Genomic DNA, 19,512 nt, shown 5'->3' on the forward strand with positions numbered 1-19,512 from the left:
GCAGGACTCCCGATGCTAATGACCAGGTGTGTCAGCACCTCCTCTCTGCAGAGCCTGAGACCACACACGCCTGGGGCCTCTGTGTGGTCTGGGGGCCTCTGCAGGTTTTGGGGACCCGGCTTGGGTCCCGCCAGGCAGATGCCCTGGAACTCGACTGTGGCATCATGCCTCCAGTTTCCAAAGCTACAGAATCAAGCCTTCAGAACAAGGGTTCACTTTTAAAAGTGTTTTAATTACAAATGTGGTTTTGAAGCCAGGACACACAATGCTGACACCCTCTTGCTGAGAACCCACACTGTGTACAGCTGCGTGTGTGTGCATGCATGCGCTTGTGCATGTGTGCACACGGCAGATTGTCTTCGAATCAAAGAGCTCTGCCACGGCCAGTGGTGTTGGCACCTCTACAGAAAGTAAACAGTCACAGGGTGTAGATGTGTGCGGAGGTGGACACGCACAGCGGTGAGGACACCCCCGAGGCGGGTCACACATGCATGACAGGAACACGAGTGCTGCAGGGACAGGTCGACTGTCGTGCGTGCAGGACTCACTCTGTGTGAGGGCATGGCCTGCAGCGAGGGGGAGCCCCAGGGACCAGAGGGCTGGGAGCCATCTGGGAACTACCGGTCAGAGTTTCTGGCCACCCTCGTTGTCATGGTAACGCTTCATTTTGGACAGTGTAAAGTGATGATTAATGCCTATCTTGTTCTTCAGTAAAGTATTATTCAAGTAGTTTGAACTTAAATATTTTCAAAGTAATCTTTACATTATTGAAGATTGATAAAAAATACAAACTCTGACAACTTTTCATTTCATTCAATCGGCTGCTTTGAAAACCTCCACTTCTGTGTTACCGTGATCTAGAAAGCAATTCCTGGCCTGTATAAGGCTCCTGGTGGGACTTTTCTCAAGATCCATCTTTTCCTGTTACTGGTTCAGTTTTAAAATACTTTCAGAAACCCTTTGCCACTGCATTACGAAGAGGAATATGGACCCTTCCCATTACTTCCTTTATTTATAACTTTTTGTAATGAAGAGGGTGCTGTACTCTACGCCAGCCCAGCTTGTCATGTCACATAAAGGGAACTGCAAAGACTGTTCCTTCTCAAACCTTAATGGAAACATGATGATCCCAAGGGAAGTTTTATGAAGAGGCTGCAACAGTAGTAAAATGTTTGGCAATCAAAAGTTAATTAGAATTAAATCCTCAACCAGGGACGGTGCGATCTCCATGAACAGTCATGAGAAAAGCTGGTTTCTGCCGTGGCGGAAGCTCAGAGCAGCCGCTTGACGGAGTCCAGCCTCCGGGTCTCCAGGTCTGGGGGCCAGTCCGGCCTCTCAGTAGATGTCGGGGCAGCCTGAGAAATCCCGCTCGAAGTAGCCCCCTGCGTACAGCCAGTCGGGGGTCCCAGTGTACGGGTTACTGCCTCGGTGAAACCACCTGTGACACAGAGCAGGTGGTCAGGAGGCCAGTGGACTTTTCTCCACTTGGGATCATGGCCCCTCCAATTAGCACTGTCACCTTACATGTCATCTCATGTGCAGCCCAGGCTGCAAGCCGCCGACTCATGGGACACGGGGTAGCTTCTGCTCAGCCCCTCCTCACTGCCCCCAGGTGGGTGGGTCTGTGCCTCCCCCGCCCCATCCCCGTGGCCGCCGGGTGCCTCACCGCGTCTGCCACTCAGCCTCCTCCCGGGCCCGCTCCCTCCGGGCCTCCCTCTGCTTCTCCTCCAGCCGCTCCTTCTCCTGGCTTGCCAGATCTAGGTGCAAGCACGGGGCAGGTCAGGGACCAGGGTGACAGGCAGAGGTGAGGCTGAGAAAGTGGATGAGGGACACCCCACACACCCCCCACCCAACCCCAGGTGGGAACCATAGGCAGTAAGTGTGTGGGAAACCAGACCCAAGCCCATGGCCAGGCCCAGACCCCAGGGCAGCCAGCGGCCCACAGAGGGGCCGCGGGGTAGGACAGGCACAGGGGGGACCCTCCACACCAGAGACTTTCAAATAACAACTTCTGAAATGTAACCTTACTGTCTGTTGAACCTAGTAAGAAAATCGGGGACTTGTATAATATTTTGTATATATTCTCTTTCATTTCATTTTTCTAGTAACTTAATCTTATTTTATTTATAAAAGAAGTGGCCTGCAGCAAACTAGAAACTTTACAACTCTTGCCCACAGATGGTTTGCGAAGTACGTCGAGAAGATGTGACGTGTGTTCAGTTAACAGGGATACACGTTCCTTCCCCGCACCACCCGCATGGCCAGGGCTGGGCGCCCAGTCAGCCCCCAACGCGAACACGCACCCATGTTGCCATTCTCCATGCCGCGGATGTCGGGGCGTAGCCGGCAGTCGGTGGGGGCCAGGATCTTCTCCATGCCCGTCTCCAGTTCATTGAGACTCACCGTGAAGCTAGTGAAGTTGTACATCTGCGGGGCAGGCACAGAGTTGTTACTATAAATGATACTCTTTTCCACACCTGCCTGGGTCTCCTAGGGGGCTCATCCTCTCCACCCCCACAGGAGGCACCCAGATTCTCACTGTGACATCCGACCTGCACATCTGTCTCCTCATGCCCCAGGGGTCTGAGAAGAATCTCTATCTCAACCCCTTTGTGGTGGGGTCTGCCGCCTCCTGATACCCAGACCTGGGGACTTGCCTCCCTCTGGCCACTTCTGCTCTGGCCCTGAAGCCTATCTCCACATGTGGCTGGAGGGGCCCCTGGTCCCTCAAATGACCCCACGGTCCCCCATGTCATGCACAGTAAGAGAGGAGATTGGATCCTGGCCGCTCCCTGGCCCAAATGCGGCCCTACGGCCAATGGCCCTGGCTCCCTAGTCCTTGCTTCATGTACCCGTGTCCTCAGGAGGCCCGCCTCCAGCCCATTAGACAGGTCGCTCTGCTGTGTGGGGCTGGGGTCCTTGCCTATCTGTCCTTGGGCTCTATTCCCAGGGACCTGGACCCACCTACTCCAACCCAGTAAATGTTCACTGAACCAAAGAAACGGACATGATTTCTAGTTTTTACTGTGTGTGTGTGTGTGTGTGTGTGTATGATTTTTAAACAGATTTTTCTCTATTATCTTATAATTTGTATTCCACTGAAACTGCAGTCGTGGCTGTGCTGAGATAATCTATTTATCACTGAATGTTTGTTTCCTTTATTTTGCACAGGCTGTGGCTTTGCTTAAAGGATGTAACAAAAATTTTTTTAAAATCTATGATACACTGTATATATATTTTATATATAAATAATATAAAATTATAGTAAAATGAAACTTACTATGTATTTATCATATAATTATTTTATATAAACATTACTGTATGTAATATAATAATTTTACCATAGGTAACAAAATTGTAAGTACAATTTTCCAAAACAAATATCAAAACGCATTTAAGGACTAAAATTGACAAGTCAGAAAAATTCTCTCTCGAAACTGGTTTGGAAACCCTTTCGGTCAGACACAGCTGGTGTAGACACTGAGGGTTCACAGTGTAACCAGGTCCTGAGGTGTGTGTGGATGCCTGAGCTGAGTGCTGGAGGGTGGGGGTCATAGGACTCGGAGGGCAGGGAGCCCCGAGGGTGACAGGATGACTGGGGGCCTGGCTAGGGCTGGGGGCACAGACCTGAGCGGAGTTGGGGGGCCGGGTATTGACTCTCCAGAGTAGCTTGCTGCCTGGAATGACCTGCACGGTCTCCTGAGACTCGGGCACAGTGTCCGCCACGTCGCCATCAGCCTTCTCAGGGCCGTCATCCTGAAAGACACAGCACCCACTGCCCCCGGAGCCCTGGCAGACCCTCCCAAGCCCCCGAGAGGGCAGCAGGCACCATGCTCCTGGTAGGGGGGCCCATGTGGCCTCCTGAGCGTGACTGGATGGGGTGACACCTCCTCAGGCAGCCAAGGGCGCCCCCAAGTGGTCCTCTCCCCCAACACTGCCCTTCTGCGCACATGGTGACTTCAGGGTGTCTCAGCGTCTCTAGACTAAGCCCTCACTTGGGGTCACATCTCAATAGAAAAGTACAACTGCTACTTCCTTTTCAAAAGCAGTGGGACTTGGAGAAGAAGAGTGGCTTTCAGTTAGCTGTGAGGGAGATACTTAATTACAACAAGCACAGCCTGGCAGTCTTCCCCGCCAGCGGGTTACGCAGTGTGGTGCCAGAAGCTAAGTGAAGACACAGGGCAGCGGTCTGCACCCCCACGAAATGCTCCCTCCTTGGGACGTCACCCCGAGGGGCAACACAGCCAAGCAAACACACTAAACATGTCAGCAAACAGATTTAACATCTGCTCTATGGTCTTCAAATGGAACTTTACTTTTTTTCTTTTTTTAGTTTAAAGGAGTGTTTTTAGAAAAGATGTCTAATAGCATCTGTGAAATATTACAACATAAAAACCAACAGGGACGTCCCAGGCAGTCCAGTGGCTAAGACTCTGAGCCTCCCCTATAGGGGGCACAGGTGTGACCCCTGGTCAGGGAACTGAGTTCCCAGACGCCACATGCCTAGTGGCCTGGCCAAAAACAAAACAAGCAACGATAACAATCTCAGCAGAAGTTGAATATTCTGTTAAACAGATATTGAACACCTCAGGTTTGGTACATTCTAATCTATCATCTAGAAAAACATGACACCTCTCTTGAACTATTGCCTCTAGTCTTAGGCTCAAGAAGAACTAGTCTTAAGAATCAGTATTGGGTTTTATCACCTGGAACTCAGAACTAGAAATGCAGAAAGGACATCCACTTGCTTATCTACTGGGTCTCAGCTAACAAGGTGCAGGGACAGGAGAGGTATCAAGAAATCTCCAGAAGGAAATGGAGGCACCCTCTGATTCTGCCAGGCAGGGGGTGGGTAGAGGCACCCCAGCACCTGGCCATCCAGAATCAGGTGGACAAGCACCTTCGCTCGGAGAGACAGATTCTGAAATCCATCCCCTCCTGCTGGACCACAAAGGCGCTGCCTGGCCAGGCCCCTCACCCTTGCTGGGGACTCCCCCACGGCAGCCCCGTACCGGTTTCGTCTTCCGCAGGGAGTCCCCTCTTCTCTCCTGCTTCCTGAAGGACTCGTATGCGACAGGGTCTATGCCCCACAAGCACTCTGTCCACTTGCCATAGATCATGAAGAGCTTCTTTTTGCTGGAGGGAAAGGGAATTTTTAAAAGCAAGTAACAGTGATCATCAACCGTTCATCCAGAAATGCAGCCCCCTAACCTGACCCAGAATCAATCCTCATCGTCAGTCTTGTAAACCCTAGGATACTGCTGGTGCAAACATGCAGACGGAAAGCTCCATTTCCGTATCACCACTCACAGCTTTCAGACTAACTCTTCACACTCCTTTGCCAAAGCAGGAAAGAGAAATCAAGGGTACAAGAACCTGAAGGGCTGCGGGAGGCAGACGGGGTGAGAACAAGCGTGTAACGTAATACCCTGTGAGCCTGATTGTCGTTTTTTAAATACACTACATCTTTAAGTACCATGTGTCCTACAGCCCCTTCTCTATGTCCTATAAACAACCCTCCCCACATTCAGCTGCCACTGCCTCTTCAGCTCCATAACCTGGAGTCAGACCCCCATCACTGTCCGCCCACTGCCTCCAGAGAGGGCGCTCTGCCTGATTCCCAAGGAACAATGCATGCTGTGCCTTGTTCTCCTTTCCTGCATCTTCCTGGGTGAGCAGGGAGTTGACCATGTGCTCCTGGAAGGCTGTGCTGGCAGCCGAGGGCCATGCTGGGAGGGCACCTGTGCCTCAGAGGCTGGGCCTGGAGGGTGGCAAGCGGGGACACATGGCCAAGTCCTCTCTGTCCAATGTGGGATGGAAAACCAGAAACTCGGAGCTGGGCTGGTGCAGGTGGGTGTCCACGTCTGTGGGCCAGCTGACCACAGTCTCTCTCTGGGCTGACTCCACAGGGCTGGTCAATGCCAGTCCCCCTAACAGGACTGCTGTACTATGAAGCCACACGCCAAGTCCCAAAAGATTTCAAGGGGCGAAGTGGTCAGAGTCCTAAGTCTAAGGGATTTGAACAGGTGAACATCTGACACCCAACAGAGTGGGACAGAGCAAAAGCACCCGCTGCTTTACACTAGGAACTATTTCTACCCGAAAACGTACGTATTTTAGGAGCTGAAAGGAATCTTATGGCTGTTATGTGGTCCAAGTTACTTGATGGAAAAAAAAAGAGAGAGAAACTGACACCCAACACATAGCGTAACTAACCCAAAGTGGGGAAGAATCCCCCAAACTTGTTAAAATACTACTGATCATTTCTCTGCTCACAGAAACTTGAACAAGTCCCAGATTTCCCAACAGGAGCGAAAAAAATCATGTGGAAAAGGATGCCCATAAACGCGTGTTTGGGTTTTGCCTGACAACCATACTGAGCCCAGCAGAGAGCGCGAAACATGAGGTCAGATTCTAAAACCACGACTTCTGCAGAAGACGCAAGCACCAACTAGGCACCTGTGACCCGATCTGCGCGGGGACCTACCTTTTGTCTTGGATGTACCCCTCCACTTTGTGAAGTTCTTTCCCAAACAGTCCACACGGTTTAAAGTGAAGCACACACTTATCTCCAGTCCTGCAGGGAAGACAAACACAGGCTTCTGTTGTGGATGGGAAATGTCCAGAAAAGGCGAATCGAGGGGGTAGGGAGAGAGAGAAGGAGAGAGAGATGGAGGGGGAGATACAGAGGGAAAGACCAAGAGTGAGGGGAAGATGGGGAGATAGCAGGGGAGAGCGGGGAGCAAGCAAGAGCTCGTACAAGGGGCTCCCCAGGGCGGGGCAGCATCAGGACCGCATGGACGGCCCAGGGACCTTTCCAGGGGGCAGCAAGCTTCAAGTACTGCCTGGTGCTGACGGTTACACAATCCGGTAGATTTACTAAAAGTCATTTACATGTCTACTTTAAATGGGTGGATTTTATGACACGTAAATTATATCTTAACAAAGCTGTTAAAAAACAAAGCAAACCAGCCATGAACTTCCAGGAATAAGGCCTGACGGACTGGACAGTGGTCACTGTTTTCACCAGAAGATTACACCATTCTTGAGTGTAGTTTAAAACTTCAAACTATATCAACCATTGTGACTAAAAACACAGAAAAAACAACACGGAGCACTAACGATGACTTTGACCAGTGCCGGCCAGGATCAGATCCAACTGCAGCACGTGTGGTGTCTCGCGGCCAGTATGGCCCATCTGGAAGCTGGGCGCACTGGGGACCAGGGAGGGCCTTGGGGAGCTGAGGGCGGCATGAATACACAGCTGAACGCCAGCGGCCAGTGCTCTGGGCGCCCCATCACCACCCTGACTCTCAGCATCTCAGCATTGGGCCCGTTACCTGTGGTTTAAAATCTCCACTGTCCCATACTGCTCTATCCAGAGCTTGCCGATAATCACGTTGTGGACACAGCATGTAGGGTTGGTCCAGGTGTATGCCTCCTTATGTCTGAAATACGCCAGAGAACAGAGACACCGCGTGACCCCAGAAGCCAAGTCCCAGACAGAATCACACCATAATGGACTGAAAGCCGCAGAAGGGCATAGCACACAGCTTTGAACTCCCGATCAGTGGCTACGTCTTTAGCATTCGTTTGAAATGTCCTTTGTAGTATCAACAAAGCTTTCTATTTAAACGTGGAGACAAGTTAATCAGCAATAAAAGGCTGCAACAAAGGCAAGAGGTTTCCTGTGAAGTTGTCAACAGAACAGCCCCCCTACAATCTCCGCCCTGCCCTGTGGGAACCACGAGGTCCCTAGCGAGCCTGGGCCCTGGCCCTCTGGGCCCCGACATGAGGCTGGGGTGGGTCCTGGGATGCAAATGCCTTTCCCATCAGTCAGGCCTCTTGTTCCCCAGGTGGGCTTCCTCAAGGAGTAAAGAAACCTTACAAACGGGTGGGGAGCAGAGGGCCAGACCCATGTCTCAAGGGAGGCTGTGTCAGAGCCACAACTGAGGGCAAAAAACGGCCCACGGCACAAGCATTTCACGAGGAACACTAGAAACTTCTTGAATGTCCTGGGAACCAAAAGTGTTCATTGACAGGGCTTGCAACTCTGCAGGTCCTGGTGCCCCACCCCTAAAAGCCAAGAGCAGGTGACCAGGAGGGGCTGCCCTGGTCTGACCCAAGATGCAGGGGTCTGGGGTGGAGACTGGGGAGCCCAAGCTCCTCTGGCCAGGTGGGGCTCACAGGAAATACAAATGCCATACAAAGCTCCCACGGAGCTGCAGGCAGCGAGGCTCGTGCTTCAGGGAGCCGGCTGTGCCCCTTGGCCTGGACCGTCCACAATGGGTTTGCAGTGCCAGGCGGCTACTAGAGACTCGGTTTCTGCCTGGAGGGTCTTTGATCAACGTCAGATTGCGCATGTCTGGATTTAAATAGATTTAAAGGTATGCATGCATCCTTGAAGACGGCCCCTCCATTCTCCTCCCCTCCTGGAGTTCAGACCCTCGACCACGGCTGGTCTGTGTGACCACAGCACGTGCACGTAGGCTGTGGTCACTTCTGAGGTCAGGTGATGAAGGACACGTCTATCCTTGGGCACCCCTCCTTGGTCCCTCGCTCTGGGGGGTGCCCGTGTCCGGCTGCACAGCTGTGCAGAGCAGGGGGGCAGCAAGCAACCCTGGCCTCCGCCAGCGGCCAGGGAAGGGAGTGCGGGAGCAGAGGCTCTGCCTGGTTGTGTCCAGGGGTTCATCCAGCCTGCACCCCGGCTGCACCAGCACAGAACCCCAACAGAGCCCCCACATCACCCCCAATACCAGGCGAGGACAGGATTGTTTCAGGCTCTGAGCTGGGCTGTCACACAGCAGGGGACGACGAACACAACCAGGGACTGAACTGCAGAGACCAGGGGAGAAAAAACAGGACCCAACCCAATCCTGTAAGGAGCACACCCCTGCCCCAGGAACCACCACCCCAACGAGGCCTCCAGGCTCCCTGGAGGAGGGTCCTGCACTGCAAAGCTGCCTGCCTGGCAGAACACCACGGCCCCTGCACCGCACAGCTCCCCACTCACTTGAGCAGCTCCAGTGTGATGGTGCCGCGGGGCTCTGCTTCCACGCTCTTCCCCCAGAACTTGAGCTTCGGATAGATGGAGCCATGAAACAGGAAGTCCTGGTGGAGGCCCTCCGAGTAGAACGCACTGATCGGGGGGTGGTGGCTGACCTGCTCGGATATGAATCTGAACCCTAAGTCTTCCCTGGAAGCAAAAATGAGGAAAAGAAAGGAAGGGGTGGGAGAGACAGCCCAAGGACCTTGTGAGTGACAGCAAAGCCCATAAAGTTGGCTCAGCACCCCCTTCCCCAGGGAAGGCCACAGCTCAGCACCTGCATGTGGGATGGAGGACCCACAGAGCCCCTGACCCCCACATTTGGGAGGGGTGCTGGGATAAGGGGACCACACATGCTGTCACATGTGGCAGAAACATCCAACACGGCTCTCCAATGTCACACTTGGCCTAATGCTGACCACACACACACACACATACACACTGTGCCCCCGGGGCCATCATCAACACGCAAAACAAGCAACTGTGCGGAGAGGCCTCCTGCCCTGACCCCCTGCCCACCCTGGTGCTCTTAGGACCAGCGACTCAGAGGCCTGACAGCAAACTGTCACCTGAGCTCTCCAGGGACGCCCGCTGCCCAGTAAACCCAGAGGAGGGCTGTCCAGCCTCCTTTCAAGGCTCCCAGGATGTCTGTGATGAAATGTCTTATGCCCCAAGATATTCCTGGCCAAGAAATAGGATTTTTAGTACACTCTCTTTTTCAATAAAAATGTCAGTTTTTAATTGTTCCAGAACTCTGAATACACCTACAGCTATAGTCATTAAAAATTATAAAAGCTCAACCACATAATTACTAACTTAACTGGAATCAGAATTTCCAATCATTACAGAGGAAGGAAAGTTGAAAAATTAGATTTTAAAAGGTTGCCTACCAAGGTATGTAATTTACAAAATGAATACTTGTCTAAGAACAGAAAAGTGTTATTTTTAGTTATCCATGAGCAAGCTCTAGGGACAAAACGATACTGGTGAGTGGCCAGTTTAGTTACATTGCCCAAATAGGAAGATGGCTGTCTAACACGCGTGGCACACGGCAGACTCCGGAAGTGTGACTGGGAAGTTGCAGCCTGACACAAGTGTAGAGAGTGTGTCAGTGTTCCCTACCAGTCCATGAGGCTGGTTCAGCTGAACTATGCTCTGAAAGAGACCGACGCTGGGCTGTCGCTATACTCAGCGCCTTGGAGGGCTTGCATGCTTTTAACCCCCTGCTTGCTTTCTGTTGTCTGGACTCTTAATGTACTGTGCTTTGATTTCTCATTTCTGGTATTTCAATGATGCTCTTATTATGCACAAATGCTGAAAACTATCTAACAGCTACATAAGGGCAGAATCTCGAATACTGGACTAGAGTATGCTGACCAGAGGGAGGAAGCTCTTGCTCAAGAGGAATATCTAAGGAACATCTCCACGAATTCCAGATACAAGTGTTCCCCTGAGACTGACCCTCAGGCCAGCCTTCCCCTGCCTGGGCTTCAACTTCCCTGTTTCTCAAAGGAGAAGGCTGTGCCTATGGTCCCTCTTGCTGTGACCTGCCACAACCCCAGACCACCTGCTGCACTCCTGTCGTTTACAAGGCCCCTGGCAGCACACAGCATGCTTTCTCCTAACTCATCTGGCTTTCTCGAAGAAAATGACATGTGGAGAAGGGGTCCTCCAGCACCCAGTGCCAGCCAGCCTCTAAAGCACACTAAAACCCAGGAGGACCCCCACACAGACCCTGTGTGCAGAGGGGCCGCGGCTGAGCCATCCAGGACGAGCCAGAGAAGGTGGAATCTGAAACTGGCATGAATGCTGCCTCCCCACCTGGGAAGAGATGCACGTGCAGGCTGCCTGCATCACTAAGATGACAACTCCTCCCCGGACGGGCTGAAAGCAGTGCTGACACGCACACCTCCGCACACACTGTAAACTCTGACACATCTGAAGGGCCCATTCTCAGCCGCCTAGCATCCCCACACCCCAGCATCATCTACTCACCACAGCAAAGACTCAACCATTAACAACACATATGCACAGAAGGACCCAAGAACTACAGCCAGAAGTTGTGGTTCTTTGAATCCAAGATTAGTCACACAATACACCACTGTTTTATAAAGATGCTGCAAATTACAGTAGGCCACGCAGACACGCCCACACACACACGCACCCAGCAGCCCTACACCCTGCCATCCCCTCTCTGCTCCTGAACCTAACCTACACGTTTAGGTTAGGTCCTGAGCCTAAACCACACATTCTGGCCATCCCCTCTCCATTCCTGAACCTAACGCAGTCTTCGGTTTTCAATTCGGTTTCTCACCAGGGTTCTGTTTTGCCATTAACACAACACCTCTCTAAAGTGAACCATTTTTCCACCCACAGGAAGCCCCTCAATTCAGCCGCCTGGAGACATCCATGCTGCACAAGGACCCTCCTCATCCGTCACCAGAGTCCTGCGCCCAAGACACCACGAGGGCCCCATCTGCTTACCTGATGAGCTCATACGTCTCCCCCAGGAGCGGGTTGAAGGGCTTGCCGGTCCTCTCCCACTGGGAAGCCACAGCTGAAACCGCGAAGGCCGCCACAGACTGGAAGCAACCACAGGCCGGTGAGGGGGTGGCGACCATGAGGACGTGTGAGCCAAGGGCTGGGGTGGCGCCCAGACACGCGCTTGGGGTGACTTCTCAGTCTCCCGCTGGTAACGCGTGTGAAACCACAGAACTTCCGGGGAAATGCTGTTTATCACCCACCACTTCCTCAAAGCCACAGAAAGCAGGAACTCTGCCTTCTCCCACCCCAGTTGAGCCTGCCCTGCAGGCCGTCTATCACACATGTGTACACACTCGCATGGGACGGTGGTGCTGAAAGGACCCAAGAGGGGCCAACTGCCAGCCACACATCCCCCTGCAGCCCCGCAGGCCCAACCCACAGGAGGCCAAGACCAAACCCATGGAGAATGTGCCTGTGGCAAATGCCTAGGCCGTTGGGCAGGACAGCTCCCCAAAGTCAGTGTGAGCTGCTGCGGCCCCGCTCCCAGACATCCCACTGCTGAGGGCCAAGGTCCCTGCCCCCACGTGGCCAGTCAGATTAAGTCACATTCTTAACTGCTATGGTCTGCATGCAACCAAGCACAGTGCCAGGTGCCCCCCGAAGTGAGCTTGCCACCCACCTGCATCCTTTCCAGGGACTGGGGCTGGCGGGAGGCTCTGTGAATTAGGTACACATGTTCCATGTACTCTGTAATCCGCTGCAGGAAACTCAGGGGCTCATTGAAGGCTATGGGCATCGTGATCTTGGATAACTCCTAGGAGGGGCCGGAGAGGACCCGCTCCATTAGCAGCAGGCTCTCCCCACACCCGCCCCTCCTCCGAGCACCGCTTCTTGGAGTCACAGCCGCCTGCGCCGGACAAGATGGTGGAGGCCCCGTGGGAAGTCTGGCTCTCTGAACTCACCAAGCCGATGCACTTCTTCAATATGCTCCACACGCTGAAGTCGCTTCTGGTAAACATTGGGGCAGGCAGAGATGTCCTGCAGAGGAGCAACCAGAGCAACACGTGTGTTTCAACAATGTGAGTCACAATGGATGGCTCTGCTCAGTGGCCCTTGTCTTTCACCTTTTCTAAGCATTAGTGTTTCTCTATGCTGGCTCGCCAGTGGAGGAAAAAAGGACCAGACTGCTGCAGAAGTCCCAGAGAAAGCTTTCTGCACCGAATATTGGAGGGCCTCCTGGGAAATGATCATGGCCACATGGACGACCTTCCCCCATGGAGCTGGGGAGTCAGGTTGCCGCACCCCCACCCCAGGGCAGCCGGGCGCCAGCAGCCAGGAGCAGCTGCAGGACCATGGACAGAGGTCAGACAAGAATGAGTCCCACTCAGAAAACATCTCAGAAACCGGCTCTTAAACCCCTCTGAAGCCTGTGCTTGTCTTTCCTGAGGTCCTGCGTGGCCATGACATGACAGGCCCCAGCTGTGAGGGGCCACGAGGAGGAGGGCAAAGCCCAAGGATGGCCCTGCATACAGACAGGAGTGAGAGCAGGAGCTGACGAGATGGAGGAGGAGGCAGCCCAGGCCCAGGGCACAGAGCAGACAGAGCCCTAACAAGGGAAAAGCCAGGGCACCAAGGACCCCACAAGGCTGGGACCTCTGACCATGGGCAGGGCTGCCCCCAGAGAGAGGCACAGGTGCCGGGGTCATCCTTAGAGGAGACCCTTACGGTTCATGGTCCAAACTAACACACTGGAGAGAGAAGAGCTGCTGCGCCCTCACTCAGGGCCGTGTCCACCGCCTGGGAGCTTAAGAAGGGGGAGGTACAGGATCGGACCTGTCCAGAAATGGTGAAATCTGGGCAAGAAGCAGGCACAGGAGGTGCCCACAGGAGGCCCAGTGTAGGAGGGACAGGCCGGAACACAGGAGCTGGCAAAGCTGAAGGCATCCAAGACACATCTCCAGAGACCAGCAAGTCAGGCTGGAGGACGGATATGGGAGGAAGGGGCGGGGGTGTGGCACTAGGGCCAGCTTGAGCCAGATTTCGGGGTATAGGGGATGAGGGGGCTGATGACTGAGCCCAGGCCATGAGAGCAGGCAGGAGGTGCTCTGGCAGCTCAGGGTCCCGCTGGGTCCAGTGCAGGGCAGAGGCTGGGGTGAAGGTGGGCTCCCTGGGTGGACAGAGGCCACTGCCACCATCCCAAGGGGCTCCACCTGCTTCCTGTCTGTCCCACTTGAGTCCTCCCTTCTATTGGTGAACTTGGGGCAGTGTCACTGGAGTCTGCTCACATGAGAACCCAGTGGTGGTGGAGAGAGAACGGAATGTGGTCTCGCTGCACCAAACAACCCTCAGAAACTCTCAGGGTCAGAGGTCAGTGTGTGGAAAGAGTGCAGGCAGATCTGCATGAAGCCAGCAGGATGGTCTGGTAACAGTGAGGGCAGGCTGTGTGCAAACACCAGGGCCCCCTGGAGCTCAGTCCTGCAACCCGGAGCAGGCACAGCCGCCCCGTCAGCTTACGGATGGGAGTCAAGTTGAGGAAGCACCGTCACTGATCTGCAGGGGCCACCCAGAGGCTGGCTGAACAGGCCCTCAATCTGCCCAGCGACACTGGACAGGACGTTCTCAGCTCACAACCTGCATCCGCAGCGTATCTGGGGCGAATGAGTACAGGTGTGCTGGGAGACACTAAGATGTACCCACAGGACAACCTACCTGTGCTTCTGAATCCCATTCTCCTGAGGAGGCCCGTCCCCAACTTTTCCAATCCCATTACTTTTGCTGGTGTCCACATGAATCACGCCAGTGAGTCTCTGATTCGCCTCTGAAAATTCCCCGGAAGAGTTATCAGAGTCAAAGCCTGTGTGAGACAAGCAGAGGGTGAGGTGGCAGGACTTCACCTCTGAGGATTCTCACTGAAAGCAGAAAACCTGAAGCTCTAAAGTGTTTCTAATGGACACAGTCAGAGTTATTAACTCCACTCGCCAAGAGCTGCAGATGGAGGTGGAAAAAAAGGACTGCTCCCGGGGGCTCCCCAAGGAGGACCCCACCCTGCCACCCACATTGCACGTTCCATGGTCCTTTCCATGTGGGGCGGCCCCAGGGGACAAAGACAGTTTTCCCCCGTGGTCATCAATGACTCATGTCCTCCGGGGTGGTCACACCTAACTCAGGCCACAACATCCTCCTCCTCTGTCCATGTTTGAGGTCAAACTCTGCGTCATGTTCTGAAACATATCTGCTGTAGTATTTCTAAGACCAAGCACCGCGCCACCGCATTGGCAGAACCTAGCCAACCTACGAACAATAACCCAACCTATGGATGATGGATGTGAACCCAGAGAGTACACGGTATACAGAAAACAGGGAAAATTACCCATGAGGACTAATGCGAAACACAGGCAGCCATCTCCTGGCCCGTCCAGTCCCTGAGGAAGAAGGTCACAACCCTGGGCAGACCCCTGGGTCTTCTCCACTGGGAAGGCTTTTCCGAAGTGACCAGTGACCAGGGACAAGGGAAGTGTGTTTCCTTTTGCTCCAGGGCAAGCCTGGAGGGAGCTGTGGCTGCCAGGTGAATCATTCCAGCTGGAGCAGGGGCTCCTGACCGCTGACCCCCAGCAATGAGCCCACGAGGAACATAGGGTGGGCTCCCGTAACAGCCCCTCATTTCTGAGTGGAAAGTGGGGCCCAGCGTGAAAGACCTGGGTGGCTGCTGCTACACACAAAACATAAACCACCTTGCTACTGATAAGCTTCCTTGAGAAAATGCAAAAATACCTTCTTTCACATTCTTCTCTATTGACAGATCCACAAAATGTAGCAGCATTGAAACCGATGACACAATAAATTTGAAAGGATATAATTAAAAATAATCAATACCTTCTGAAATAGCCTGTCACCTCTAGTTTTTGCTAACCATCCCCAAAGTGACACCTGTTGATCCCCAGCATAAACGTGGGTCTAACATAGCCTGAAACGGTCCCAGCTTAGGGTTGCTGAGCGCACAGGTATCCCTGCATCCCTCAGGGCCGAGAATCTAGGCCACCATTAAGTAGAAAGTTCGTTTAGATCACAGCCCTGGGGTGGGCCCCAGAAAACAAAGCAGCTTCTCCCTCACAAGTGCCTGAAGTCTTGTCTCTGGTGAAGCCAATGCTCCATAACACCTTAATCATCTTAATACTTAATACACAACGTTTCTTGTTATTACACAAAGAGAAAATACAGATCAGCCAAGGAGCAAGCTGAAAGCATCTATAATCTGATCACTTAGAGATACCCATCTTCGACAGGTCAGTCTGATTTTTTACAGCCCTTCATCTGTACATATTCTCTAGTGCTTTATTTAAAAACCTTTCAAATTGAAAGGTACTGATTCTTAGAGGGAATAACTGCCCATTGAAGTCATCCATTCAGTAACTGCTGGGTTTAAATATGTTTTAATAGAGTCACAAAGTAAGACTGACTCTAAGACAGGGAAGTACCCACTGGGCATTTCATTGCATTGGGAGACTTCAGATTTTTCACCTTCCTGTTGCTTGTTTGGGAACCAAAGGACAGTTTGGTTCGGTGAAACCAAAGGTGTTTCACCGAAACACCTGCTTCCTCTGCCTCCATCTCAGGGACTTGTGGCTGGTCCCACCGTGCAGAGAGGCGGCGATGGAGTCATACACACGTGGCACCCCCACAGCTCAGGGCCTCTCCAGGGAAAGCCCTTCAGGAGAGCCAGTTACACTGGTCCCAGTAGCAGGGCGCCTCCAGGAGGCTCCTGGGTGAGAGGGCCTCACTGAGGTCGGGCTCTTTAGGTTTCAGACGTGGTCCCTATGCCAGGGCCAGGCAGACCGAGGGCGTGATTCCCCGACAACCAGCCGCTAGGTGGAATTCAGCTGCTAACAATCACTGATGAGCGGGTGGTTGAGCAGACAACATGCTTCCCAGGAAAACATGTCTACAGAGAACATAATAGCTATGAAATCTCAGGAGATGACTCAGTGGTTCAGCCTTTGAGAATAGCGAGGGGAGCACAATGCCAGTTCCTCCTGGGGCTTCGGACGAGAATAAGTCGATCACCTGAGGCTGCTGGCCCTCAACTGCTCCAGCCCTTCCCTCGGGAGAAGTATGGCCAATGAACGCAGGCAGCATGGGGCAGGGCTCCGCCAGGGCTCCAGGTGTCCCGACAGGGACAGCACAGGTGTCTGGGGACAGCGACCACCACCAGGCAAGAGCCTCCTGTTGCGCTGGGCACCACACTCTCAGCACCAACCATGATAGGGCCCCTCTGACAGCACTGGGGAGATTATCACTGAAGAACCTGGCAGCAGTAACATTTCAGAGCCGCTGTTTCTATGTCCCCACATCCAAGAGCAGGCTCTGGACCGGAAGAGTCCCCTGAAGTCCATCTCCACCACAAGAAAAGCAAAGTGATGCTCCCAGTGCTGACAAGTCGGTGGAGGGCAGGGGGGACATCTTGAACTTGAGTTTGGGGCTCCCTCAGGAGGTGACAGGAGGAGGAGGGGCTGCTCTAAGCAAATGTGGCCTGACCAAGCCTGGCCTCTCCTGCCCCCCACCCCCTGCCACCCCAATCACTCACACACACACAGAACACCCACCCCACCACATGCTCCACCCCACTAGCCTGGGTACCTGTGTTCACAATGGTGTTTGAAAAGCGAAACAGAACTGAACTTTTTTTTTTTTTAGAACTGAACTTTTAACACAGCAAGAGTTGCTGTGGAAGCAGATAATCTACTATTCCTTGGTAGACTTTAAGTGGTGCAAAACAAGATATAGTTATAAGACAGGACAAGGGCAACCCTTTCAAAGATTGAAACACACAGTTGCTCTTTCATGTTATCTCCTGTGGTCCAAAGTGGATGTTTTCCTCCAAATCTGGGCCAGGACAAGTGCTTTTCCTGGGAACACGTCACCCTTCTCTCCGCGTGGCTCTCCCAGGCCATCCTCATGTCCCCAGGCTATGTCTGAGGCCGGGGTCTGAGGGCTTCGCGCTCATGACCTGGCCTCTGCGCTGGCACCCCCTCCGCTCACCTGTGACGGCATCGAAGAACTCCTCCTCTCCGTTCATCCTTCAGCAGCCAGGCGCCCACCGCCTGATCTGGAGGGTCCTCTACTCAATCATTGTACTGAATCTACATCGACAGTGTAAGAAATCTCACACTGAGAACTTTTTTAGGTAAAAATCCAATAGGCACTGGAGACCTACAGGGGAAAAAATTTTTTTTAGTGTATTTAGCTTTCAGAGGTTATATAGTTTAGAAACATTTAAAAATACCCATTCACTATGCTTGAGTTCATCTTGATTACATCTGAGCAAAGAAGTAAAAGGAATGACCTCACACAAGAGGAAACAGTCACACCTCTGTCCTTCAGTGGGCACCACTATCTGAAGTTACTTTAAAAGCCACTGTCCACTGAAATGACTAATCTGGGGTCACGTGGACAGTTCAAAAGGCCAATTAGTGAAAGTGAGGCATCCACACATCAAGGCCCCAACACACCTTTGCCACTGCATATCTTCACCAGAAGCTGGAATAAGTGGTTATAAATAATGCAAAGTTCTGTTAAAACATTTATTCCACATCAACCTGAAACCAATTTTCAATTCTGGAGGATTAAGACTGCTGTTTAAGTTCACTGTCCTCAGCATAAACTATAATCAACTTAAATTTTCTCAAAATTATATTAGCTCAATATTTTAGAACTCATGCATATTAACTTCTCCCTTATGAAGCACAGTGTTTCATCAATGGCAAGAGACTGTCCCCACAGATTTGACCTTCTAGGAAAATCAGCAGAGACCCACGGTTCATTCACTGTGTGAGGCTGAGCGCTCCCCTCCAGTTCTGAGAGCAGTTCCAAAGGAACAGGTGGTCCCCCAGTCCTTGGAGCGGCCACATGGCACCTGGTGTCACCTCCAAAGCATTCATCTTGGGCTCTGTCCTGAGCACAGGTGAGCGTCTATGTCATACAACCAACTGCGGTTGGGTTTTCCCTCCTTCCTCCCCACAAGAAGCTCTTTCATCAGTTTCCTTTCCTTCCCCACCTTTCTAACCTACAGGCAGAACCACACCCAGGCAGCTTCAGGAAACACCTATTCAAAGCCTCACTCAGTCACCCATGCTGGTTCTGTTTTCCTTTTGGCAAATTAGAAAAGTTATTGCTCACTTCTGACTCTTCTCTGATGTGACAGGCCCAATCACACTCAGGCTCCAGAAGCCACGAAGCGGAACCAGGGTTCCCTGGAGGAGAAATGGCTGAGCCCAGAACTGGGGTTCCTCTAGAGGCAGCAGGAAGCTGGCAAGACTACTTGAGTCAGGTCGAAAGGCTCAGAAGAACCTGCAGAGGCTCCACTGCATCAGCAGGTTCCTGTGAGCCCTGAGAACAGCCAGGGTAGTCACCTCTCACCTCACACAGTGAAGTCCCCGGGTTCTCTGAGATGCTGAAAAAGAAATCGACTGGCCACCACTGGATGGATGACGCCAACACGTTCTTCTGAAAACTAGGACATGCAGGAAAGCATCAAGCCTTTGAGTTGCCTTCCTGTGCAGGCTCTCTGTCCCACTTTTTAGAGGCGTTCCTGCTGATCCATGAAGGACTGGGCTATGTCCATTCTGTGTGCAACCCTGACGAATTCCCATGTCTGAGTGCTGGCCACCCATGGCCGTGCCATCACAGAACCACATGCACTACCTGCCTCCTCCTCAGGGGTCCTGCTAAGAGAACGGACCCTCCTCCAACCTTAACTACCAACCTAAGGAACACAGAGAAGACAGGAACATGCCAAACTCCACCAAAGGGACACTGTGGGCAAAATCCAGACCCTGGGCAAGTATACAGGATGAAACCCAGCTTCTCCAACCAATAAATCACACACACATAAGGTGGCAGGTAAAGGGACCCTTCCCTATTTCAAGTGAGATGACAGTTTCATGGGTACAGACAGACGTCAGAACTCATTGTACGCTTTCAATATG

General features: G+C 52.6%; 1 protein-coding gene across 1 annotated transcript in view; it reads right to left on the reverse strand.

Moving 5' to 3' along the window:
- Positions 1-216: 216 nt before the first annotated feature.
- OSBPL2 (oxysterol binding protein like 2) overlaps positions 217-19,512 on the reverse strand; it is a 36,342-nt gene continuing 17,046 nt past the window's right edge. The window contains exons 2-14 of the mRNA XM_055544516.1: positions 17,567-17,737; positions 14,240-14,384; positions 12,493-12,568; positions 12,210-12,344; positions 11,531-11,628; positions 9,014-9,196; positions 7,341-7,448; positions 6,488-6,577; positions 5,013-5,136; positions 3,628-3,756; positions 2,304-2,427; positions 1,667-1,757; positions 217-1,438 (exon numbers count right to left, since the gene is read on the reverse strand). Of these exons, the coding sequence (XP_055400491.1) occupies positions 1,336-1,438; positions 1,667-1,757; positions 2,304-2,427; positions 3,628-3,756; positions 5,013-5,136; positions 6,488-6,577; positions 7,341-7,448; positions 9,014-9,196; positions 11,531-11,628; positions 12,210-12,344; positions 12,493-12,568; positions 14,240-14,384; positions 17,567-17,603 (1,443 nt within the window). The 5' untranslated portion in view covers positions 17,604-17,737 and the 3' untranslated portion in view covers positions 217-1,335. The remainder of the gene's footprint in view (positions 1,439-1,666; positions 1,758-2,303; positions 2,428-3,627; positions 3,757-5,012; positions 5,137-6,487; positions 6,578-7,340; positions 7,449-9,013; positions 9,197-11,530; positions 11,629-12,209; positions 12,345-12,492; positions 12,569-14,239; positions 14,385-17,566; positions 17,738-19,512) is intronic.

Source organism: Bubalus kerabau, chromosome 13, assembly GCF_029407905.1.
Source record: "Bubalus kerabau isolate K-KA32 ecotype Philippines breed swamp buffalo chromosome 13, PCC_UOA_SB_1v2, whole genome shotgun sequence".
Lineage (NCBI taxonomy): Eukaryota > Metazoa > Chordata > Mammalia > Artiodactyla > Bovidae > Bubalus > Bubalus kerabau.